The sequence below is a fragment of the Hemitrygon akajei genome, chromosome 6 (assembly GCF_048418815.1).
Source record: "Hemitrygon akajei chromosome 6, sHemAka1.3, whole genome shotgun sequence".
NCBI classification, from domain to species: Eukaryota; Metazoa; Chordata; class Chondrichthyes; order Myliobatiformes; family Dasyatidae; genus Hemitrygon; species Hemitrygon akajei.
The window spans coordinates 7,803,813-7,830,007 of NC_133129.1; the positions used below are offsets into that span (position 1 = coordinate 7,803,813).

At 52.7% G+C, this 26,195-nt stretch overlaps 2 protein-coding genes across 2 annotated transcripts in view; both read right to left on the minus strand.

Annotated features, from left to right (window-relative positions):
• Window positions 1-26,195, minus strand: part of LOC140728837 (receptor-type tyrosine-protein phosphatase kappa-like) — a 740,427-nt gene that overhangs the window by 442,866 nt on the left and 271,366 nt on the right. The gene's annotated exons all lie outside the window — the stretch shown is intronic.
• LOC140728785 (uncharacterized) overlaps window positions 1-26,195 on the minus strand; it is a 219,950-nt gene that overhangs the window by 193,226 nt on the left and 529 nt on the right. The window contains exons 2-7 of the mRNA XM_073047742.1: window positions 25,979-26,102; window positions 24,604-24,701; window positions 23,746-23,938; window positions 21,884-21,983; window positions 20,114-20,384; window positions 17,029-17,068 (exon numbers count right to left, since the gene is read on the minus strand). Of these exons, the coding sequence (XP_072903843.1) occupies window positions 17,029-17,068; window positions 20,114-20,384; window positions 21,884-21,983; window positions 23,746-23,938; window positions 24,604-24,701; window positions 25,979-26,102 (826 nt within the window). The remainder of the gene's footprint in view (window positions 1-17,028; window positions 17,069-20,113; window positions 20,385-21,883; window positions 21,984-23,745; window positions 23,939-24,603; window positions 24,702-25,978; window positions 26,103-26,195) is intronic.

Here is a 26,195-nt window from a genome sequence, read left to right on the forward strand (position 1 = left end):
TTGGGGGATCTCCGGGTCAGACAGTATCTGTAGAGATGTTGGGGGATCTCAGGGTCAGACAGTATCTGTAGAGATGTTGGGGGATCTCAGGGTCAGACAGTATCTGTAGAGATGTTGGGGGATCTCAGGGTCAGACAGGATCTGTGGAGATGTTGGGGGATCTAAGGGTCAGACAGGATCTGTGGAGATGTTGGGGGATCTCAGGGTCAGACAGTTTCTATAGAGATGTTGGGTGATCTCAGGGTCAGACAGTATCTGTAGAGATGGTGGGTGATCTCAGGGTCAGACAGTATCTGTAGAGATGGTGGGTGATCTCAGGGTCAGACAGGATCTGTAGAGATGGTGGGGGATCTCAGGGTCAGACAGTTTCTGTAGAGATGGTGGGGGATCTCAGGGTCAGACAGTTTCTGTAGAGATGGTGGGGGATCTCAGGGTCAGACAGTATCTGTAGAGATGGTGGGGGATCTCAGGGCCAGACAGTTTCTGTAGAGTTGGTGGGGGATCTCAGGGTCAGACAGTATCTGCAGAGATGGTGGGGGATCTCAGGGTCAGACAGTATCTGCAGAGATGGTGGGGGATCTCAGGGTCAGACAGTATCTGCAGAGATGGTGGAGGATCTCAGGGTCAGACAGTATCTGCAGAGATGGTGGGGGATCTCAGGGTCAGACTGGATCTGCGGAGATGGTGGGGGATCTCAGGGTCAGACAGGATCTGCGGAGATGTTGGCGGATCTCAGGGTCAGACAGGATCTGCGGAGATGTTGGCGGATCTCAGGGTCAGACAGGATCTGCGGAGATGTTGGGGGATCTCAGGGTCAGACAGGATCTGCGGAGATGGTGGGGGATCTCAGGGTCAGACAGGATCTGCGGAGATGGTGGGGGATCTCAGGGTCAGACAGTATCTGTTGAGATGGTGGGGGATCTCAGGGTCAGTCAGTATCTGTAGAGATGGTGGGGGATCTCAGGGTCAGACAGTATCTGTAGAGATGTTGGGGGATCTCAGGGTCAGACAGTATCTGTAGAGATGGTGGGGGATCTCAGGGTCAGACAGTATCTGTAGGGATGTTGGGGGATCTCAGGGTCAGACAGTATCTGTAGAGATGGTGGGGGATCTCAGGGTCAGACAGTTTCTGTAGAGTTGGTGGGGGATCTCAGGGTCAGACAGTATCTGTAGAGATGGTGGGGGATCTCAGGGTCAGACAGTATCTGTAGAGATGTTGGGGGATCTCAGGGTCAGACAGTATCTGTAGAGATGTTGGGGGATCTCAGGGTCAGACAGTATCTGTAGAGATGTTGGGGGATCTCAGGGTTAGACAGGATCTGTGGAGATGTTGGGGGATCTCAGGGTCAGACAGTTTCTATGGAGATGTTGGGGGATCTCAGGGTCAGACAGGATCTGTAGAGATGGTGGGGGATCTCAGGGTCAGACAGTTTCTGTAGAGATGGTGGGGGATCTCAGGGTCAGACAGTTTCTGTAGAGATGGTGGGGGATCTCAGGGTCAGACAGTATCTGTAGAGATGGTGGGGGATCTCAGGGTCAGACAGTATCTGTAGAGATGTTGGGGGATCTCAGGGTCAGACAGTATCTGTAGAGATGGTGGGTGATCTCAGGGTCAGACAGTATCTGTAGAGATGGTGGATCTCAGGGTCAGACAGTATCTGTAGATATGGTGGGTGATCTCAGGGTCAGACAGTATCTGTAGAGATGGTGGGGGATCTCAGGGTCAGACAGGATCTGTAGAGATGGTGGGGGATCTCAGGGTCAGACAGGATCTGTAGAGATGTTGGGGGATCTCAGGGTCAGACAGGATCTGTAGAGATGGTGGGGGATCTCAGGGTCAGACAGGATCAGTAGAGATGGTGGGGGATCTCAGGGTCAGACAGTTTCCGTAGAGATGGTGGGGGATCTCAGGGTTAGACAGTTTCTGTAGAGATGTTGGGGGATCTCAGGGTCAGACAGTATCTGTAGAGATGTTGGGGGATCTCAGGGTCAGACAGGATCTGTAGAGATGTTGGGGGATCTCAGGGTCAGACAGGATCTGTAGAGATGTTGGGGGATCTCAGGGTCAGACAGGATCTGTAGAGATGTTGGGGGATCTCAGGGTCAGACAGGATCTGCAGAGATGTAGGGGGATCTCAGGGTCAGACAGGATCTGCAGAGATGTTGGGCGATCTCAGGGTCAGACAGGATCTGCGGAGATGTTGGGGGATCTCAGGGTCAGACAGGATCTGCGGAGATGTTGGGGGATCTCAGGGTCAGACAGTATCTGCGGAGCTGTTGGGGGATCTCAGGGTCAGACAGTATCTGCGGAGCTGTTGGGGGATCTCAGGGTCAGACAGTATCTGCGGAGATGTTGGGGGATCGCAGGGTCAGACAGTATCTGCGGAGATGTTGGGGGATCTCAGGGTCAGACAGTATCTGTAGAGATGTTGGGGGATCTCAGGGTCAGACAGTATCTGTAGAGATGGTGGGGGATCTCAGGGTCAGACAGTATCTGTAGAGATGTTGGGGGATCTCAGGGTCAGACAGTATCTGTAGAGATGTTGGGGGATCTCAGGGTCAGACAGTATCTGTAGAGATGTTGGGGGATCTCAGGGTCAGACAGTATCTGTAGAGATGTTGGGGGATCTCAGGGTCAGACAGTATCTGTAGAGATGTTGGGGGATCTCAGGGTCAGACAGGATCTGTGGAGATGTTGGGGGATCTAAGGGTCAGACAGGATCTGTGGAGATGTTGGGGGATCTCAGGGTCAGACAGTTTCTATAGAGATGTTGGGTGATCTCAGGGTCAGACAGTATCTGTAGAGATGGTGGGGGATCTCAGGGTCAGTCAGTATCTGTAGAGATGGTGGGTGATCTCAGGGTCAGACAGTATCTGTAGAGATGGTGGATCTCAGGGTCAGACAGTATCTGTAGATATGGTGGGTGATCTCAGGGTCAGACAGTATCTGTAGAGATGGTGGGGGATCTCAGGGTCAGACAGGATCTGTAGAGATGGTGGGGGATCTCAGGGTCAGACAGGATCTGTAGAGATGTTGGGGGATCTCAGGGTCAGACAGGATCTGTAGAGATGGTGGGGGATCTCAGGGTCAGACAGGATCTGTAGAGATGGTGGGGGATCTCAGGGTCAGACAGTTTCCGTAGAGATGGTGGGGGATCTCAGGGTTAGACAGTTTCTGTAGAGATGGTGGGGGATCTCAGGGTCAGACAGTATCTGTAGAGATGTTGGGGGATCTCAGGGTCAGACAGTATCTGTAGAGATGTTGGGGGATCTCAGGGTCAGACAGTATCTGTAGAGATGGTGGATCTCAGGGTCAGACAGTATCTGTAGATATGGTGGGTGATCTCAGGGTCAGACAGTATCTGTAGAGATGGTGGGGGATCTCAGGGTCAGACAGGATCTGTAGAGATGGTGGGGGATCTCAGGGTCAGACAGGATCTGTAGAGATGTTGGGGGATCTCAGGGTCAGACAGGATCTGTAGAGATGGTGGGGGATCTCAGGGTCAGACAGGATCTGTAGAGATGGTGGGGGATCTCAGGGTCAGACAGTTTCCGTAGAGATGGTGGGGGATCTCAGGGTTAGAGAGTTTCTGTAGAGATGGTGGGGGATCTCAGGGTCAGACAGTATCTGTAGAGATGTTGGGGGATCTCAGGGTCAGACAGGATCTGTAGAGATGTTGGGGGATCTCAGGGTCAGACAGGATCTGTAGAGATGTTGGGGGATCTCAGGGTCAGACAGGATCTGTAGAGATGTTGGGGGATCTCAGGGTCAGACAGGATCTGCAGAGATGTTGGGGGATCTCAGGGTCAGACAGGATCTGCAGAGATGTTGGGGGATCTCAGGGTCAGACAGGATCTGCGGAGATGTTGGGGGATCTCAGGGTCAGACAGTATCTGCGGAGCTGTTGGGGGATCTCAGGGTCAGACAGTATCTGCGGAGCTGTTGGGGGATCTCAGGGTCAGACAGTATCTGCGGAGATGTTGGGGGATCTCAGGGTCAGACAGTATCTGCGGAGATGTTGGGGGATCTCAGGGTCAGACAGTATCTGTGGAGATGTTGGGGGATCTCAGGGTCAGACAGTATCTGTAGAGATGTTGGGGGATCTCAGGGTCAGACAGTATCTGTAGAGATGGTGGGGGATCTCAGGGTCAGACAGTATCTGTAGAGATGGTGGGGGATCTCAGGGTCAGACAGTATCTGTAGAGATGTTGGGGGATCTCCGGGTCAGACAGTATCTGTAGAGATGTTGGGGGATCTCAGGGTCAGACAGTATCTGTAGAGATGTTGGGGGATCTCAGGGTCAGACAGTATCTGTAGAGATGTTGGGGGATCTCAGGGTCAGACAGGATCTGTGGAGATGTTGGGGGATCTAAGGGTCAGACAGGATCTGTGGAGATGTTGGGGGATCTCAGGGTCAGACAGTTTCTATAGAGATGTTGGGTGATCTCAGGGTCAGACAGTATCTGTAGAGATGGTGGGTGATCTCAGGGTCAGACAGTATCTGTAGAGATGGTGGGTGATCTCAGGGTCAGACAGGATCTGTAGAGATGGTGGGGGATCTCAGGGTCAGACAGTTTCTGTAGAGATGGTGGGGGATCTCAGGGTCAGACAGTTTCTGTAGAGATGGTGGGGGATCTCAGGGTCAGACAGTTTCTGTAGAGATGGTGGGGGATCTCAGGGTCAGACAGTATCTGTAGAGATGGTGGGGGATCTCAGGGCCAGACAGTTTCTGTAGAGTTGGTGGGGGATCTCAGGGTCAGACAGTATCTGCAGAGATGGTGGGGGATCTCAGGGTCAGACAGTATCTGCAGAGATGGTGGGGGATCTCAGGGTCAGACAGTATCTGCAGAGATGGTGGGGGATCTCAGGGTCAGACTGGATCTGCGGAGATGGTGGGGGATCTCAGGGTCAGACAGGATCTGCGGAGATGTTGGCGGATCTCAGGGTCAGACAGGATCTGCGGAGATGTTGGCGGATCTCAGGGTCAGACAGGATCTGCGGAGATGTTGGGGGATCTCAGGGTCAGACAGGATCTGCGGAGATGGTGGGGGATCTCAGGGTCAGACAGGATCTGCGGAGATGGTGGGGGATCTCAGGGTCAGACAGTATCTGTTGAGATGGTGGGGGATCTCAGGGTCAGTCAGTATCTGTAGAGATGGTGGGGGATCTCAGGGTCAGACAGTATCTGTAGAGATGTTGGGGGATCTCAGGGTCAGACAGTATCTGTAGAGATGGTGGGGGATCTCAGGGTCAGACAGTATCTGTAGGGATGTTGGGGGATCTCAGGGTCAGACAGTATCTGTAGAGATGGTGGGGGATCTCAGGGTCAGACAGTTTCTGTAGAGTTGGTGGGGGATCTCAGGGTCAGACAGTATCTGTAGAGATGGTGGGGGATCTCAGGGTCAGACAGTATCTGTAGAGATGTTGGGGGATCTCAGGGTCAGACAGTATCTGTAGAGATGTTGGGGGATCTCAGGGTCAGACAGTATCTGTAGAGATGTTGGGGGATCTCAGGGTCAGACAGGATCTGTGGAGATGTTGGGGGATCTCAGGGTCAGACAGTTTCTATGGAGATGTTGGGGGATCTCAGGGTCAGACAGGATCTGTAGAGATGGTGGGGGATCTCAGGGTCAGACAGTTTCTGTAGAGATGGTGGGGGATCTCAGGGTCAGACAGTTTCTGTAGAGATGGTGGGGGATCTCAGGGTCAGACAGTATCTGTAGAGATGGTGGGGGATCTCAGGGTCAGACAGTATCTGTAGAGATGTTGGGGGATCTCAGGGTCAGACAGTATCTGTAGAGATGGTGGGTGATCTCAGGGTCAGACAGTATCTGTAGAGATGGTGGATCTCAGGGTCAGACAGTATCTGTAGATATGGTGGGTGATCTCAGGGTCAGACAGTATCTGTAGAGATGGTGGGGGATCTCAGGGTCAGACAGGATCTGTAGAGATGGTGGGGGATCTCAGGGTCAGACAGGATCTGTAGAGATGTTGGGGGATCTCACGGTCAGACAGGATCTGTAGAGATGGTGGGGGATCTCAGGGTCAGACAGGATCTGTAGAGATGGTGGGGGATCTCAGGGTCAGACAGTTTCCGTAGAGATGGTGGGGGATCTCAGGGTTAGACAGTTTCTGTAGAGATGTTGGGGGATCTCAGGGTCAGACAGTATCTGTAGAGATGTTGGGGGATCTCAGGGTCAGACAGGATCTGTAGAGATGTTGGGGGATCTCAGGGTCAGACAGGATCTGTAGAGATGTTGGGGGATCTCAGGGTCAGACAGGATCTGTAGAGATGTTGGGGGATCTCAGGGTCAGACAGGATCTGCAGAGATGTTGGGGGATCTCAGGGTCAGACAGGATCTGCAGAGATGTTGGGCGATCTCAGGGTCAGACAGGATCTGCGGAGATGTTGGGGGATCTCAGGGTCAGACAGGATCTGCGGAGATGTTGGGGGATCTCAGGGTCAGACAGTATCTGCGGAGCTGTTGGGGGATCTCAGGGTCAGACAGTATCTGCGGAGCTGTTGGGGGATCTCAGGGTCAGACAGTATCTGCGGAGATGTTGGGGGATCGCAGGGTCAGACAGTATCTGCGGAGATGTTGGGGGATCTCAGGGTCAGACAGTATCTGTAGAGATGTTGGGGGATCTCAGGGTCAGACAGTATCTGTAGAGATGGTGGGGGATCTCAGGGTCAGACAGTATCTGTAGAGATGTTGGGGGATCTCAGGGTCAGACAGTATCTGTAGAGATGTTGGGGGATCTCAGGGTCAGACAGTATCTGTAGAGATGTTGGGGGATCTCAGGGTCAGACAGTATCTGTAGAGATGTTGGGGGATCTCAGGGTCAGACAGTATCTGTAGAGATGTTGGGGGATCTCAGGGTCAGACAGGATCTGTGGAGATGTTGGGGGATCTAAGGGTCAGACAGGATCTGTGGAGATGTTGGGGGATCTCAGGGTCAGACAGTTTCTATAGAGATGTTGGGTGATCTCAGGGTCAGACAGTTTCTGTAGAGATGGTCTGGGATCTCAGGGTCAGACAGTATCTGCAGAGATGGTGGGGGATCTCAGGGTCAGACAGTATCTGCAGAGATGGTGGGGGATCTCAGGGTCAGACAGTATCTGCAGAGATGGTGGGGGATCTCATGGTCAGACAGTATCTGCAGAGATGGTGGGGGATCTCAGGGTCAGACAGTATCTGCAGAGATGGTGGGGGATCTCAGGGTCAGACTGGATCTGCGGAGATGGTGGGGGATCTCAGGGTCAGACAGGATCTGCGGAGATGTTGGCGGATCTCAGGGTCAGACAGGATCTGCGGAGATGTTGGCGGATCTCAGGGTCAGACAGGATCTGCGGAGATGTTGGGGGATCTCAGGGTCAGACAGGATCTGCGGAGATGGTGGGGGATCTCAGGGTCAGACAGGATCTGCGGAGATGGTGGGGGATCTCAGGGTCAGACAGTTTCTGTGGAGATGGTGGGGGATCTCAGGGTCAGACAGTTTCTGCGGAGATGGTGGGGGATCTCAGGGTCAGACAGTATCTGTAGAGATGGTGGGGGATCTCAGGGTCAGACAGTATCTGTAGAGATGTTGGGGGATCTCAGGGTCAGACAGTATCTGTAGAGATGTTGGGGGATCTCAGGGTCAGACAGTATCTGTAGAGATGGTGGGGGATCTCAGGGTCAGACAGGATCTGTAGAGATGTTGGGGGATCTCAGGGTCAGACAGGATCTGTAGAGATGTTGGGGGATCTCAGGGTCAGACAGGATCTGCAGAGATGTTGGGGGATCTCAGGGTCAGACAGGATCTGCAGAGATGTTGGGGGATCTCAGGGTCAGACAGGATCTGCAGAGATGTTGGGGGATCTCAGGGTCAGACAGGATCTGCGGAGATGTTGGGGGATCTCAGGGCAGACAGTATCTGCGGAGATGTTGGGGGATCTCAGGGTCAGACAGGATCTGCGGAGATGTTGGGGGATCTCAGGGCAGACAGTATCTGCGGAGATGTTGGGGGATCTCAGGGTCAGACAGTTTCTATAGAGATGTTGGGTGATCTCAGGGTCAGACAGTATCTGTAGAGATGGTGGGTGATCTCAGGGTCAGACAGTATCTGTAGAGATGGTGGGTGATCTCAGGGTCAGACAGGATCTGTAGAGATGGTGGGGGATCTCAGGGTCAGACAGTTTCTGTAGAGATGGTGGGGGATCTCAGGGTCAGACAGTTTCTGTAGAGATGGTGGGGGATCTCAGGGTCAGACAGTTTCTGTAGAGATGGTGGGGGATCTCAGGGTCAGACAGTATCTGTAGAGATGGTGGGGGATCTCAGGGCCAGACAGTTTCTGTAGAGTTGGTGGGGGATCTCAGGGTCAGACAGTTTCTGTAGAGATGGTGGGGGATCTCAGGGTCAGACAGTATCTGTAGAGATGGTGGGGGATCTCAGGGTCAGACAGTTTCTGTAGAGATGGTCTGGGATCTCAGGGTCAGACAGTATCTGCAGAGATGGTGGGGGATCTCAGGGTCAGACAGTATCTGCAGAGATGGTGGGGGATCTCAGGGTCAGACAGTATCTGCAGAGATGGTGGGGGATCTCAGGGTCAGACAGTATCTGCAGAGATGGTGGGGGATCTCAGGGTCAGACAGTATCTGCAGAGATGGTGGGGGATCTCAGGGTCAGACTGGATCTGCGGAGATGGTGGGGGATCTCAGGGTCAGACAGGATCTGCGGAGATGTTGGCGGATCTCAGGGTCAGACAGGATCTGCGGAGATGTTGGCGGATCTCAGGGTCAGACAGGATCTGCGGAGATGTTGGGGGATCTCAGGGTCAGACAGGATCTGCGGAGATGGTGGGGGATCTCAGGGTCAGACAGGATCTGCGGAGATGGTGGGGGATCTCAGGGTCAGACAGTTTCTGTGGAGATGGTGGGGGATCTCAGGGTCAGACAGTTTCTGCGGAGATGGTGGGGGATCTCAGGGTCAGACAGTATCTGTAGAGATGGTGGGGGATCTCAGGGTCAGACAGTATCTGTAGAGATGTTGGGGGATCTCAGGGTCAGACAGTATCTGTAGTGATGTTGGGGGATCTCAGGGTCAGACAGTATCTGTAGAGATGGTGGGGGATCTCAGGGTCAGACAGGATCTGTAGAGATGTTGGGGGATCTCAGGGTCAGACAGGATCTGTAGAGATGTTGGGGGATCTCAGGGTCAGACAGGATCTGCAGAGATGTTGGGGGATCTCAGGGTCAGACAGGATCTGCAGAGATGTTGGGGGATCTCAGGGTCAGACAGGATCTGCAGAGATGTTGGGGGATCTCAGGGTCAGACAGGATCTGCGGAGATGTTGGGGGATCTCAGGGCAGACAGTATCTGCGGAGATGTTGGGGGATCTCAGGGTCAGACAGGATCTGCGGAGATGTTGGGGGATCTCAGGGCAGACAGTATCTGCGGAGATGTTGGGGGATCTCAGGGTCAGACAGTATCTGCGGAGATGTTGGGGGATCTCAGGGTCAGACAGTATCTGCGGAGATGTTGGGGGATCTCAGGGTCAGACAGGATCTGTGGAGATGTTGGGGGATCTCAGGGTCAGACAGTTTCTGTGGAGATGTTGGGGGATCTCAGGGTCAGACAGGATCTGTAGAGATGTTGGGGGATCTCAGGGTCAGACAGTTTCTGTAGAGTTGGTGGGGGATCTCAGGGTCAGACAGTATCTGTAGAGATGGTGGGGGATCTCAGGGTCAGACAGTATCTGTAGAGATGGTGGGGGATCTCAGGGTCAGACAGTATCTGTAGAGATGTTGGGGGATCTCAGGGTCAGACAGTATCTGTAGAGATGTTGGGGGATCTCAGGGTCAGACAGTATCTGTAGAGATGTTGGGGGATCTCAGGGTCAGACAGTATCTGTAGAGATGTTGGGGGATCTCAGGGTCAGACAGGATCTGTGGAGATGTTGGGGGATCTCAGGGTCAGACAGGATCTGTGGAGATGTTGGGGGATCTCAGGGTCAGACAGTTTCTATAGAGATGTTGGGTGATCTCAGGGTCAGACAGTATCTGTAGAGATGGTGGGTGATCTCAGGGTCAGACAGTATCTGTAGAGATGGTGGGTGATCTCAGGGTCAGACAGTATCTGTAGAGATGGTGGGGGATCTCAGGATCAGACAGGATCTGTAGAGATGGTGGGGGATCTCAGGGTCAGACAGGATCTGTAGAGATGGTGGGGGATCTCAGGGTCAGACAGTATCTATAGAGATGGTGGGGGGATCTCAAGGTCAGATAGTATCTGTAGAGATGGTGGGGGATCTCAGGGTCAGACAGTATCTGTAGAGATGGTGGGGGATCTCAGGGTCAGTCAGTATCTGTAGAGATGTTGGGGGATCTCAGGGTCAGACAGTATCTGTAGAGATGTTGGGGGATCTCAGGGTCAGACAGTATCTGTAGAGATGTTGGGGGATCTCAGGGTCAGACAGTATCTGTAGAGATGTTGGGGGATCTCAGGGTCAGACAGTATCTGTAGAGATGTTGGGGGATCTCAGGGTCAGACAGTTTCTGTAGAGTTGGTGGGGGATCTCAGGGTCAGACAGTATCTGTAGAGATGGTGCGGGATCTCAGGGTCAGACGGTATCTGTAGAGATGGTGGGGGATCTCAGGGTCAGACGGTATCTGTAGAGATGGTGGGGGATCTCAGGTTCAGACAGTATCTGTAGAGATGGTGGGGGGATCTCAGGATCAGACAGGATCTGTAGAGATGGTGGGGGATCTCAGGGTCAGACAGGATCTGTAGAGATGGTGGGGGATCTCAGGGTCAGACAGGATCTGTAGAGATGATGGGGGATCTCAGGGTCAGACAGGATCTGTAGAGATGGTGGGGGATCTCAGGGTCAGACAGGATCTGTAGAGATGGTGGGGGATCTCAGGGTCAGACAGGATCTGTAGAGATCTAGGGGGGATCTCAGGGTCAGACAGGATCTGTAGAGATGTTGGGGGGGATCTCAGGGTCAGACAGTATCTGCAGAGATGTTGGGGGATCTCAGGGTCAGACAGTATCTGCAGAGATGTTGGGGGATCTCAGGGTCAGACAGTATCTGCAGAGATGTTGGGGGATCTCAGGGTCAGACAGTATCTGCAGAGATGTTGGGGGATCTCAGGGTCAGACAGTATCTGTAGAGATGGTGGGGGATCTCAGGGTCAGACAGTATCTGTAGAGATGGTGGGGGATCTCAGGGTCAGACAGGATCTGTAGAGATGGTGGGGGATCTCAGGGTCAGACAGGATCTGTAGAGATGGTGGGGTATCTCAGGGTCAGACAGGATCTGTAGAGATGGTGGGGGATCTCAGGGTCAGACAGGATCTGTAGAGATCTAGGGGGATCTCAGGGTCAGACAGGATCTGTAGAGATGGTGGGGGGGATCTCAGGGTCAGACTGGATCTGTAGAGATGTTGGGGGGGGAATCTCAGGGTCAGACAGTATCTGTAGAGATGTTGGGGTATCTCAGGGTCAGACAGTATCTGTAGAGATGTTGGGGTATCTCAGGGTCAGACAGTATCTGTAGAGATGTTGGGGTATCTCAGGGTCAGACAGTATCTGTAGAGATGTTGGGGTATCTCAGGGTCAGACAGTATCTGCAGTGATGTTGGGGTATCTCAGGGTCAGACAGTATCTGCAGAGATGGGGGGTATCTCAGGGTCAGACAGTATCTGTAGAGATGGTGGGGGATCTCAGGGTCAGACAGTATCTGTAGAGATGGTGGGGGATCTCAGGGTCAGACAGGATCTGTAGAGATGGTGGTGGATCTCAGGGTCAGACAGGATCTGTAGAGATGGTGGGGGATCTCAGGGTCAGACAGTAACTGTAGAGATGGTGGGGGATCTCAGGGTCAGACAGTATCTGTAGAGATGGTGGGGGGATCTCATGGTCAGACAGTATCTGTAGAGGTGGTGGGGGATCTCAGGGTCAGACGGTATCTGTAGAGATGGTGGGGGATCTCAGGGTCAGACGGTATCTGTAGAGATGTTGGGGTATCTCAGGGTCAGACAGTATCTGCAGAGATGGTGGGGGATCTCAGGGTCAGACAGTATTTGTAGAGATGGTGGGGGATCTCAGGGTCAGACAGTATCTGTAGAGATGCTGGGGGATCTCAGGGTCAGACAGGGTCTGTAGAGATGGTGGGGGATCTCAGGGTCAGACAGTAACTGTAGAGATGGTGGGGGATCTCAGGGTCAGACAGTATCTGTAGAGATGGTGGGGGGATCTCATGGTCAGACAGTATCTGTAGAGATGGTGGGGGATCTCAGGGTCTGACAGGATCTGTAGAGATGGTGGGGGGATCTCAAGGTCAGACAGTATCTGTAGAGATGGTGGGGGATCTCAGGGTCAGACAGTATCTGTAGAGATGGTGGGGGGATCTCAGGGTCAGACAGTATCTGTAGAGATGGTGGGGGCTCTCAGGGTCAGACAGTATCTGTAGAGATGGTGGGGGTTCTCAGGGTTAGACAGTATCTGTAGAGATGGTGGGGGATCTCAGGGTCAGACAGTATCTGTAGAGATGGTGGGGGATCTCAGGGTCAGACAGTATCTGTAGAGATGTTGGGGGATCTCAGGATCAGACAGTATCTGTAGAGATGGTGGGGGATCTCAGGGTCAGACAGTATCTGTAGAGATGGTGGGGGATCTCAGGGTCAGACAGTATCTGTAGAGATGGTGGGGGCTCTCAGGGTCAGACAGTATCTGTAGAGATGGTGGGGGTTCTCAGGGTCAGACAGTATCTGTAGAGATGGTGGGGGATCTCAGGGTCAGACAGTATCTGTAGAGATGGTGGGGGATCTCAGGGTCAGACAGTATCTGTAGAGATGGTGGGGGATCTCAGGGTCAGACAGTATCTGTAGAGATGGTGGGGGATCTCAGGGTCAGACAGTATCTGTAGAGATGGTGGGGGATCTCAGGGTCAGACAGTATCTGTAGAGATGGTGGGGGATCTCAGGGTCAGACAGTATCTGTAGAGATGTTGGGGGATCTCAGGGTCAGACAGTATCTGTAGAGATGGTGGGGGATCTCAGGGTCAGACAGTATCTGTAGAGATGGTGGGGGATCTCAGGGTCAGACAGTATCTGTAGAGATGGTGGGGGCTCTCAGGGTCAGACAGTATCTGTAGAGATGGTGGGGGTTCTCAGGGTTAGACAGTATCTGTAGAGATGGTGGGGGATCTCAGGGTCAGACAGTATCTGTAGAGATGGTGGGGGATCTCAGGGTCAGACAGTATCTGTAGAGATGTTGGGGGATCTCAGGGTCAGACAGGATCTGTAGAGATGGTGGGGGTTCTCAGGGTCAGACAGTATCTGTAGAGATGGTGGGGATTCTCAGGGTCAGACAGGATCTGTAGCGATGGTGTGGGGATCTCAGGGTCAGACAGCATCTGTAGAGATGTTGGGAGTTGTCAGGGTCAGTGAATCTGTCATTCAGCAGGCTGGGCAGCATCTATAGGGAGAAGCGCTGTCGACGTTTCGGGCTGAGACCTTTCGTCTGGACTAACTGAAAGGAAAGATACTAAGAGATTTGAAAGTAGTGGGGGGAGGGGGAAATGCAAAATGATAGGAGAAGACCGGAGGGGGTGGGATGAAGCTAAGAGCTGGAAAGTTGATTGGTGAAAGTGATACCGAGCTGGAGAAGGGAAAGGATCATGGGACGTGAGGCCTCAGGAGAAAGAAAGCGGGGGAGAAGTACCAGAGGGAGATGGAGAATAGGCAAACAACTAAATATGTCAGGGATGGGGGGGTGGGGGGTAAGGAGGGGAGGAGGGGCATTAATGGAAGTTAGAGAAGTCAATGTTCATGCCATCAGGTTGGAGGCTACCCAGCCGGTATATAAGGTGTTGTTCCTCCAACCTGATTTTGGATTCATTTTGACAGTAGAGGAGGCCATGGATAGACATATCAGAATGGGAATGGGACGTGGAATTAGAATGTGTGGCCACTGGGAGATCCTGCTTTTTCTGGCAGACCGAGCGTAGGTGTTCAGCGAAACGGTCTCCCAGTCTGCGTCGGGTCTCACCAATATATAAAAGGACACACTGGGAGCACCGGACGTAGTATACCACACCAGCCAACTCACAGGTGAAGTGTCGCCTCACCTGGAAGGACTGTCTGAGGCCCTGAATGGTGGTGAGGGAGGAAGTGTAAGGGCAGGTGTAGCACTTGTTCCGCTTACAAGGATAAGTGCCAGGAGGGAGATCGGTGGGAAGGGATGGAGGGGACAAATGGACAAGGGAGTCGCGTAGGGAGCGATCCCTGCAGAAAGCAGAAAGGGGGGGGGGGGTAGGGAAAGATGTGCTTGGTAGTGGGATCCCGTTGGAGGTGGCGGAAGTTATGGAGAATTATATGTTGGTCCTGGAGGCTGGTGGGGTGGTAGGTAAGGACAAGGGGAACCCTATTCCGAGTGGGGTGGCGGGCGGATGGGGTGAGGGCAGATGTGTGGGAAATGGGAGAGATGCATTTGAGAGCAGAGTTGATGGTGGACGAAGGGAAGCCCCTTTGTTTAAAAAAGGAAGACATCTCCTTTGTCCTGGAATGAAAAGCCTCATCCTGAGAGCAGATGCGGCGGAGACGGAGGAATTGTGAGAAGGGAATTCCCTCAGAAAACTTTCCTGAACACATTTTACAAACTCTAACCCATCTAGACATTTAACAGTATGGGAGTCCCAATCAATATGTGGAAATTTAAAATCCCCTACTATCACAACTTTATGTTTCCTACAATTGTCTGCTATCTTTCTGCAGATTTGCTCCTCCAATTCTCACTGACTATTGGGTGGTCTATAATACAACCCCATTAATGTGGTCATACCTTTCCTGTTTCTCAGCTCCACCCATATGGCCTCGGTAGACAAGCCCTCTAATCTGTCCTGCCTGAGCACTGCTGTAATATTTTCCCTGACTAGCAATGCCACCCCCCCACCCTTCATCCCTCTGCCTCTATCACGTCTGAAACATCGGAACCCTGGAACATTAAGCTGCCAGTCCTGCCCCTCCTGTAGCCAAGTTTCAGTAATGGCTATAATGTCATAATTCCCTGTGTCAATCCAGGCCCTCAGCTCGTCTGCCTTCCCCACAATACTCCTCACATTGAAATAGACTCACCTCAGAAAATTATTACCACCACACATAACCCTTCTATTTCTGACTTTGCATGAAACTTTATCATTTATTTTCACCCCCGCTCCAATATCTACTCTGTCACTCTGGTTCCCATCCCCCTGCAATTCTAGTTTAAACCCTCCCCAACAACACCAGCAAACCTCCCTGCAAGGATATTGGTCCCCTTGTAGTTCAGGTGTAACCCGTCTCTCTTGTACGGGTCCCACTTGCCCCAGAAGAGGTCCCAATGATCCTGAAATCTGAAACCCTGCCCCCTACACCAGTTCCTCAGCCACATGTTCATCTTCCAGAGCATCCTATTCTTACCCTCACTGGCACGTGGCACAGGTAGCAATCCTGAGATTACTACCCTCGAGGTCCTGCTTTTTAACTTCCTACCAAGCTCTCTGTACTCAATCTTCAGGACCTCCTCACTCTTTATTCCTACGTCATTGGTACCGATGTGTACCATGACATCTGGCTGATCACCCTCCCATTTCAGAATGCCGTGCACGCGATCAGAGACATCCCTGACCCTGGCACCCGGGAGGCAACAAACCATCTGGGAGTCTCTGTCACGACCATAGAATCTCCTGTCTGTACCCGACTATGGAGTCCCTTATCACTACCACTCTCCTCTTCTTCCCCCTCCCTTCTGCACTGCAGAACCAGACTCAGTGCCAGAGATCCAGCTGCCGCAGCTTGTCCCAGGTAAGTCATCTCCCCCAACAGCATCCAAATCGGTATACTTGTTGTTCAGGGGAATGGCCACAGGGGAGCCCTGCTCTACCTGCCCTTTCCCCTTCCCTCACCTGAGGGTAACCCAATAACCTGTGCGCTGCCCCTTTGGTGTAACTACCTCCCTGAAACTATCTATAAACTCCTCATTCTCCCGAATGATCAGGAGGTCATCCAGCTTCTGCTCCAGTTCCCTAATGCAGTTTGTTAGGAGCTGCAGTTGTCATTGTCAGGGACACCAGACAACATCACTTTAGAGATGTTGGGGGCTCTCCGGGTCAGAGAGCATCTGTAGAGGGAAATATTCCAGATGAAGGACCTTGACTTTCATTTAGACCCACATCTCATTCAGTTGCTGATTTCCCCCCCTCGATATTCCCTGTAATCGTGTGGAGGAAGATTACTCCGATGTGTAAAATTTGTAAAGTCGGGACCACTAAAGACACTTCCTCCCAGCCCCCACCCACCTCCGTGGTCTTGTTTCCATAAGTCCATGAGACAGAGGAGCAGAATTAGGCCATTCGGCCCATCAAGACTGTTTCGCCATTCCATCATGGCTGATTTAACCATAAGTCCATAAGACATAGGAGCAGAATTCGGCCGTTTGGCCCACTGATTCTGCTCCACCATTCTATCATGGCTGATTTATTATCCGTCTCAACCCCATTCTCCTGCCTTCTCCCCATAACCATACATGCTCCAATTAATCAAGAATTTATCAACCTGCACTGTAAATTTACCCAATGACTTGTCCCTCATGGTGTCTGTGGAAATGAATTTCACAGAATCAGCACCCTCTAGCTAAAGTAATTCCTCATCTCCGTTCTAAATGTACGTCCCTCTATTCTGAAGCTGTGTCCTCTGGACCTAGACGCCTAGACTCACCAACTACTGGAAACATCCTCTCCATCAAGCATTTCAATATTCGATAGGTTTCAATGAGAACCCTCATCCTTCTAAACTCCAGTCAGTACAGCCTCATGCCTGATTCCACACTGTCAGCATCACTAACCTCTGCTCTCATCTGTGCCAGCTATCCTGGATATAACAGAGCTTTCTGCTCCCTCTCAGGTTTGATATTGTATTAACCACTGCCCGCTTTAAACAATCCCGCGCTGGGCTGTCTGCTGGGGACAGTAACAGGGTGACAGCAGTCAGGGTTTGAACTCACCATAGAACGGTTCATAATAGGCACACACAGACCTCACTTCCTGCAAAGAGAATTAACAGCGGCTGTTAGTGATCGAAGCTTTTCCATTCAGATGTGTTTGCTCAGCCAATGAGGCTGCGTTACTCTGCGATAAGCCCAGAACCCAGGTCAGTGAGCAGGAAACAAGGGTTCAACTCCCACCGAGGAATTTCAGCTCGGCGAATGAAGTGAATCTGGGACAAAGGTCGATCACAGTGACAGTGTCTGTGAAACTGCTGGGTTGTAGTAAACCCTCAAATGGCCGCTAACGTCCCTCAGTGGAGGAACTCTGACCCTCTGACACACTCTATCCTGTGTGTGAGTCTGTCCTCTCCAAACCCACTGTGACCATTACCATTACACTCAAACCACACAAGTTACCAAGGACAGAGTCACACATGACAGACAGACCCCTCCCAGCCCGGTCTACATCACCCCCTGGGTCTGCGTTTGAACTGCTGTCATGAGGTTTGGAGCCAAGGGGTCCTGAAGAGACTTAAATGGAGTAATTTATCAAATGTCACCCGACAGCATCGTGAACAACGGCTTCCAGTCAGTGTGACGTTATTACGGATCGGGACAGTGGCGTTCGGTACAATTCCGGTAATTCGGCACAGCAGTCAGCGTGACGTTATCACGGATCGGGACAGTGGCGTTCGGTACAATTCCGGTAATTCGGCACAGCAGTCAGCGTGACGTTATCACGGATCGGGACAGTGGCGTTCGGTACAATTCCGGTAATTCGGCACAGCAGTCAGCGTGACGTTATCACGGATCGGGACAGTGGCGTTCGGTACAATTCCGGTAATTCGGCACAGCAGTCAGCGTGACGTTATCACGGATCGGGACAGTGGCGTTCGGTACAATTCCGGTAATTCAGCACAGCTGTCAGCGTGACGTTATTACGGATCGGGACAGTGGCGTTCGGTACAATTCCGGTAATTCGGCACAGCAGTCAGCGTGACGTTATCACGGATCAGGACAGTGGCGTTCGGTACAATTCCGGTAATTCGGCACAGCTGTCAGCGTGACGTTATTACGGATCGGGACAGTGGCGTTCGGTACAATTCCGGTAATTCGGCACAGCAGTCAGCGTGACGTTATCACGGATCGGGACAGTGGCGTTCGGTACAATTCTGGTAATTCGGCACAGCAGTCAGCGTGACGTTATCACGGATCGGGACAGTGGCGTTGCGTTCGGTACAAATCCGGTAATTCGGCACAGCAGTCAGCGTGACGTTATTACGGATTGGGACAGTGGCGTTCGGTACAATTCCGGTAATTCGGCACAGCAGTCAGTGTGACGTTATTACGGATCGGGACAGTGGCGTTCGGTACAATTCCGGTAATTCGGCACAGCAGTCAGCGTGACGTTATTACGGATTGGGGCAGTGGCGTTCGGTACAATTCTGGCAAACTCTGTAAGCAAGTCTGTACATTCTCCCTGTGACTGTGTGGGTTTCCTCTCACAGGCTGAAGACAGACTGGTTAGAGGTTGATTGGTCGTTGCAAATTGACCTGTGATTCGGAGAGGGTTAACTGGTGGGTTGCTGGGCAGCACGTTTTGAAGGGCTGGAAGGGGCTGTTCAATGTTGCATCTCTAAATAAATAAACGATTGAATAAACAAATAAATATAGTGAAAGAGAAATAACGTTCAGAAATCTGATGGCAGACAGGGAGAAGCTGTTCTGGAAACATTGACTGAGCACCTTCAGGCTCCTGTACCTCCTTCCCTACTGGTCGAGATGTTCAAATATAAAATCTGGAGCTTAGAGCATGGAATACATGGAGCTTAGAAAAGTGTACGGCTATGGGTAACCCTCGGTTATTTCTAAGGTCAGGGCATGTTTGGCACAGCTTTGTGGGCCAAAGGGCCTGTATTGTGCTGCAGGTTTCCCGTTTCTGTGTAAAATCGCCCGTATTGTCAGGAAACATAAAGAAGCAGTTAATCTAAATGGTGAGGGATTGTAGAGTCTGAGACACAGAGACCGGGAGCCCTTGTGCGTATTTACAGAAGCCGGAATCAGGTTTACAGTAAGTCACCGATGGACACTGGGTCTTTGGCTCTAAGTGCAGCTTAAGCTGTGACCTTGACATCTTTAAGCACAAGTGGTTAAATGAGGGGTGACGGTGCTGCTTTAGAACAGACAACATTACAGCACAGTACAGGCCCTTCGGCCCACAATGTCGTGCTGACCTTTTTACCTGCTCTAAGATCAATGTAACCCTTTCCTCCTACGTGGTCTCCATTTTCCTATCATCCAGAGTGGACAGGATTGTGGAGTTGAGGCTACATTCACAGCAGCCAAATAGACGGCGTGGTCTGAGGGACGGAGTGTCCAACAGCCGCTCCTCACTCGGATTCTGACATTACCACTCCTATTTATAACTCCGCCAGGGACGGTCCCAAGCCCGGCTGTGAAAGGAGGAGGGTTGGGCGTGGGGCTAGCAACCTCATCCCGTAAAAACCCAGAGCTACAAAGCCCTCATCCCTGGGCTTAAACAAACAACAAAACCCTCCTGCCCTCTCCTCGATGCTGCTGAGTGCTTTGAGGGTTGTTGGGGCTGCACTAATCCGGTATGGGATGGCGGTGGGTGACGCCGTGTCAGGGGAGGGATCATTTCCTGCAGGATCCCTGTCTCCAGTATCTCTCAGGCAGATTCTTGGACCTTCTGCTCAATGGTGGATGCTGATCGACAGAGCTGGTAATGCTGCTCTCTGTCCAGGAAAGGAGGTCGGACGCGGTCCTGTTGGAGATGGAACACACCTGTCTCGTACCTGCTCGTGCCTGTGTTGTCGCCAGTCACCGGGGATTCATCTGCTGAGGGGTTCTGATGGATGGGAACGCGGGTGCCATCATCAGTCACCATCCCGGTACTGATGGAGGGGAGGGGAGGGGAGGTCATTGATGTAGCAGCTGGGGACGGTTGGACACAGGACCCACGCCCACCTCCCTTGTGCAAGGTGTGAGTCCGGGCACTGATGCCCACTGACCTCAGATGACCAGTACTCCTGGATACAAGAGTCACCAGCGCACAAGATGGCTGCAGGTGACGCCCACTCACCGGAATCCACGCACTGACGACTCGCAACGTGACTGTATATTCCTTGTCAAGCTCCAGACGTCTGTTCTGGAAGTTTCCAATGGTCTGATCATCCCCAATGGTCAATGTCATTGTTCCAGAGACGTTGGCAGCGGGAATGCGCAGACTGATGTAGTCGTTGAAGGGATGCTTCACTTGGAATGGAAGCAGATGCTTATTCTGACACAACCCTTCCCGTTCTGAATGTGAGAGTGAACGACCACTTGTCAACAAAACAATCACCTCGTAAGATCTGCACCGGTGACAACAGAGGGAGTGTCAGTTGGGGGGGCAGAGAGTGGGGGGGGGGACGGAGAAAGTGAGGGGGAGACAGGGAGAGTGGGGGGGGAGACAGGGAGAGTGGGGGGAGATGGGGAGAGTGGGGGAGATGGAGAGAGTGGGGGAGATGGAGAGAGTGGGGGGAGACAGGGAGAGTGGGGGGGAGATGGAGAGAGTGGGGGGATGGGGAGAGTGGGGGGAGATGGAGAGAGTGGGGGGGATGGGGAGAGTGGGGGGAGATGGGGAGAGTGGGGGGAGATGGAGAGAGTGGGGGGAGACAGGGAGAGTGGGGGGGAGATGGAGAGAGTGGGGGGGATGGGGAGAGTGGGGGGAGATGGAGAGAGTGGGGGGATGGGGAGAGTGGGGGGATGGGGAGGGAGTGGGAGGAGATGGAGAGAGTGGGGGGAGACGGAGAGAGTGGGGGGGAGACAGGGAGAGTGGGGAGAGACGGAGAGAGTGGGGGATGGGGAGAGTGGGGGGAGATGGAGAGAGTGGGGGGATGGGGAGAGTGGGGGGAGATGGGGAGAGTGGGGGGAGATGGAGAGAGTGGGGGGAGACAGGGAGAGTGGGGGGGAGATGGAGAGAGTGGGGGGATGGGGAGAGTGGGGGGAGATGGAGAGAGTGGGGGGATGGGGAGAGTGGGGGGATGGGGAGAGTGGGAGGAGATGGAGAGAGTGGGGGGGAGACGGAGAGAGTGGGGGGGAGACAGGGAGAGTGGGGGGAGACGGAGAGAGTGGGGGGGAGACAGGGAGAGTGGGGGGGGAGACGGGGAGAGTGGGGGGGGAGACGGGGAGAGTGGGGGGAGATGGAGAGAGTGGGGGGAGACAGGGAGAGTGGGGGGATGGGGAGAGTGGGGGAGATGGAGAGAGTGGGGGAGACGGAGAGAGTGGGGGGAGACAGGGAGAGTGGGGGGAGACGGAGAGAGTGGGGGGAGACGGAGAGAGTGGGGGGGAGACGGGGGAGAGTGGGGGGAGACGGAGAGAGTGGGGGGAGACGGGGAGAGTGGGGGGGATGGGGGAGAGTGGGGGAGATGGAGAGAGTGGGGGAGACGGAGAGAGTGGGGGACGGGGAGAGTGGGGGGGATGGGGAGAGTGGGGGGAGATGGAGAGAGTGGGGGGGAGACAGGGAGAGTGGGGGACGGGGAGAGTGAGGGGGATGGGGAGAGTGGGGGGAGACAGAGAGTGGGGGAGACGGAGAGAGTGGGGGGAGACAGAGAGAGAGGGCGGGAGATGGAGAGAGTGGGGGGATAGAGAGGGGGGGACGGAGTGAAAGGGGAGGGACTTCAGAGGGAATGCAGGGGGAGAGACCATGGGGGAAAGTGGGTGGGAGAGGAGGAGGGTCCTCGGTGGGGTTGAGGGATCGTGGGGGAAGAGGGAGGGACCGAACAGGAGGGGCGGGGCTACGGAGGGAAGAGGGACCATGGGGGTGGAGGGGAGGGGAGGGGTGGATACGAAGGGGAGAAGCGATACTCACGATACTGCCGTGCATTCTGTGCGATTGTGTGTGAACTGGATACGAGCCGTCAAGCCAGTGATCTCTGAAACATAACTCTGAATTTCGGGAGCAAGCGGTTCTGCAGGAAAAGATTGTGGTTAACGTGCCGGGCACTGAACCAAGACAAACAAACTGCCCGAACCAGCTCTTCACTAACCACCATTTCACGTTGCCTGTTGATTTTCAACACAAGACCTTCTCATCATTAAAAGGAGGAGACATTAGGTCTCTGATGGGGCATAAATCAGATAAATCCCCAGGGCCTGATGTACCCAGGTTGCCGTGTGTTGAAAAGGGAAGGGTTTGCTCAGACAGAGACACAAGTTTCAAATCACAGCCGAGGTGCCAGATGATGGCAGGAAAACAATTGCGGTACCTTAGCTCAAGTTGGATAAACGTGACGGGAACGTAATGATTAGCAGAACACTGAGATCTCGGCTGTCAGGCGTTGGAGTTCAGTTCCATCTCTATCTGTAACAAAGTTTCTATACTCTTCCCTGTGCACATGGCTTTCCTGACGGGCTCTGGTTTCCTCCCACAGTCCAAAGACCATAACACCATCAGGCACAGGATTCAGATTCAGCCCATTGAATCTCCTCTCCCACTTCATCATGGCTGATCCACTTCCCCCTCAACCCCAATCTCCTGCCGTCTTCTCCTAACCTTTCAAATCTTGACTTACCAAGAATCGATCGATCGATCTCTGTCTTAAATACATCCAGTGACCTGGCCTCCACAGCCTCTCATGGCAGTAAGTTACACTCCCCCACTGCTGGAAACATCCTCTCCCGATCCACTCGATCTGGTCATTTCCACATTCGACAGGTTTCAATGAGATCCCCACTCACTCTGTTTCCTCATCACTACCTGCCCCTCCACCTATCTTCGTATCATCCGCAAACTTGGCCACAAAGCCATCAATTCTGTCATCCGAATCATTGACATATAATGTAAAAAGAATTGGTCCCAACACAGACTCCTGTGAACATCACTAGTCACCATAAGCCAACTAGAAAGGTTCCCTTTATTCCCACTCTTTACCCTCCTGCCAATCAGCCACTGCTTTATCCATGCTGGAATTTTTCCTGTAATACCATAGACTCGTAGATTGTTAAACAACTTTACGTGTGATGTCTTGTCAAAGGCCTTCTGAAAATCTAAATACTACGCATGATAATGTGAGTGTTCTGGGATAGGTAACCATGGGCAACGTGGGTTCTGGGATAGGTAACCGTACGCACCGTGAGTGTTCTGGGATAGGTAACCATGGGCAACGTGGGTTCTGGGATAGGTAACCATGGGTAACATGAGTGTTCTGGGATAGGTAATCATGGAGACCGTGAGTGTTCTGGGATAGGTAATCATGGCCACCGTGAGTGTTCTGGGATAGGTAACCATGGTCACCGTGAGTGTTCTGGGATAGTTAACCAAGGAGACCGTGAGTGTTCTGGGATAGGTAACCATGGACACCGTGAGTGTTCTGGGATAGGTAACCATGGACACCGTGAGTGTTCTGGGATTGGTAACCATGGACACCGTGAGTGTTCTGGGATAGGGAACCATGGACACCGTGAGTGTTCTGGGATAGGGAACCATGGAGACCATGAGTGTTCTGGGATAGGTAACCATGGACACCGTGAGTGTTCTGGGATAGGGAACCATGGACACCGTGAGTGTTCTGGGATAGGGAACCATGGAGACCGTGAGTGTTCTGGGATAGGGAACCATGGGCAACGTGAGTGTTCTGGGATAGGTAACCATGGGCAACATGAGTGTTCTGGGATAGGTAACCATGGACACCATGAGTGTTCTAGGATAGGGAAACATGAATACAGTCTGACCTTTTGCTGCAGTTTTCCTTTTCTCTTCTAATTTATTCCCCAAGCCCACCGAGCTGTTCGCTTGCAGAGTGATGGTGTATTCAGTTGCACATATGAAGGTGTAATCTTGTAGCACTGTTGTACTGGTGTTGAAAGTGAACACATCTTGAGAATAGAATGAGGCATCATAGGCTCTCGATCCAACAATGGTTAGCTGCAGGGACAAAAGGAGAACATGAGGTCTGTTAGCACTCGACTGGACTGACTGGGGAGAGTAAGAAGGGAGACAGCGGGGAGATGGAGACAGAAGGGGTTCGGGAAGGGATCGAGAGGGGACAAGAGGTTTAGAGGGCGGGTAATGGAGGGACGGGGTACAGGTAGGGTCGATGAGGAGACCAGATTGGGTAAGCTTTACGTGTTACATGTATTGGAAACATGCATCAAATCCAATCAGCAAGGATGGGCTGGGGGCAGCCCACAAGTGGCACCATCTTTCCAGTGCCAACATAGCAAGTTCACAGCTTACTAACTCTAACCTCGTGTCTTTGGAGCGCGGGAGGAAACGGGGGCACCCGATGGAAACCCATGTGGTCACACGGAGAGCGTACAAACTCCACATAGGCAGCGGTGGGAACTGAACCCTGATCTTACAGTCGGCACTGTAAAGTATGGTGCTAACCACTACGCCGTCATGGCAAGGGGGCAACAGGGCACAGAGGGGCTGAGACCAGGATAGGTGGGGAGCAGAGAGAGGATGGAGGAACAACAGGGGGTAGAAATGGAGGGACATGTATTGGAGAGACCAGGGGAGTGCTGGAAGCAGACAGAGAGGGAAGGAGGGAGATGGACAAGGAGGGGAGACAGAGGATCTCAACGCACCTGAGAACCAAGGACTTGGGCAGGGCATGAACTCGGCAGTTCCCAGAGAATCCTCTTCTCGCCCACGTCGAAAGCCAGCAACCAGGGTTTGTCAAGCACTGGGATATGAGAGAGTGGGAGAGAGTGGGAGAGAGTGGGAGAGAGTGGGAGAGAATGTGAGAGAATGTGAGAGAATGTGAGAGAATGTGAGAGAGAGAGAGAGAGAGAGAGAGAGAGAGAGAGAGAGAGAGAGAGAGAGAGAGAGAGAGAGAGAGAGAGAGAGGAGAGAGAGAGAGAGAGTGGGGGGAAGAGAGAGGTATCAGTGAGGTTGGTTCACACAGCAGACAATGCCACCAGAGGTCAGGCTCCATCTCAGCTCTCGCGCAGGCAGACCGCCTCACCACCTCTGACTGTCAGACGTTCATCCAGTAGTCGAGTGAGCCACCGAGCTTCCCCACTGTGCAGTGTGGCTGCAGTCTGCATCACCCACAAAATCAACGACAGGCTGCTCCAATGGCAGCTCCCAAACCCACCGTGTCTACCACCGAGAACATCCAGCAGGAGCAGGGGTTCACGGCACACACAGGCTCCTCTCCTGACTGACTGACTGATCAGAGAGCACAGAAACAGGCGTTGGGTACAACTCTTCCATGCCGACCAAAATGCCAACTTGCATTTGGCCCGTTTCACTCTGAGCGCTTCCTCTCCAAGGGTCTTTTACAGTACTCAGGTCCTCTGACAACTCATTCCAGATACTCAAGACCCTCGGCGTGAAACACTTTCAGACCCTTTTCAAACATGTCCTTTCTCACTTTAAAGCTGTGCCCTCTGTTTAGACTCCCTACCCTGGGTTGGCATTCACCTTTTGTATGCCCCTCATGATTTTGTACCTTTCTATAAGGCCACCCCTCAGCCTCTGACGCTGTGTTCCAGTCTCTCCTTACAACCCAAACTCAGAAATCCCATCAATCTCCTCTGCACCCTTGCTAGTTTAATGACACCCTCCTCTAGCAGGGTGAGCACAGCTGTGTGCGGTACTAAACGTGGCCACATCACTACCTGTAACTCCATCACTCAGTATTCAGATCCAAACCCACCCGGTCTATCTGTGTCACCACTCCATGTTAACTATGTCTTACCACCTTGTCGTCATCACTTTTCTTAGTTACCTCTCAAAAAATTCAATCTGACAGGATTTTCTTGCTCAAAACCACGTTGACCATCCTAGTCTGTCTCTGTCTTTCCAAATGAACATAAATCCTGTCCCTTGGAATATCTTTCAATTGTTTCCTTCAACAAGACAGCCTTGCTCTCTAGTAGTTTCCTGGCTTATTCCTCCTGCCCTTTTTGAACAAGGGAGCAGTGTTAACTCTTCTCCAATCTCCACATGCCTCACCTGTGGTAACTAAGATGCAAAGATCTCCATCGGAGACACAGCAATCTCCTCCCTCCCAGCCCTCAGCATCCCGGGCAGATCCTGTCAAGCCGTGGGGATTTATCCACCCTATCTCTAATACTTCCTTCGTCACAACACAGACGTGTTCCACAATCAGCCCACACGGTCAAAGTTCAAAGTACATTTATTATCAAACTATGCGTCCATTATGCAGCCT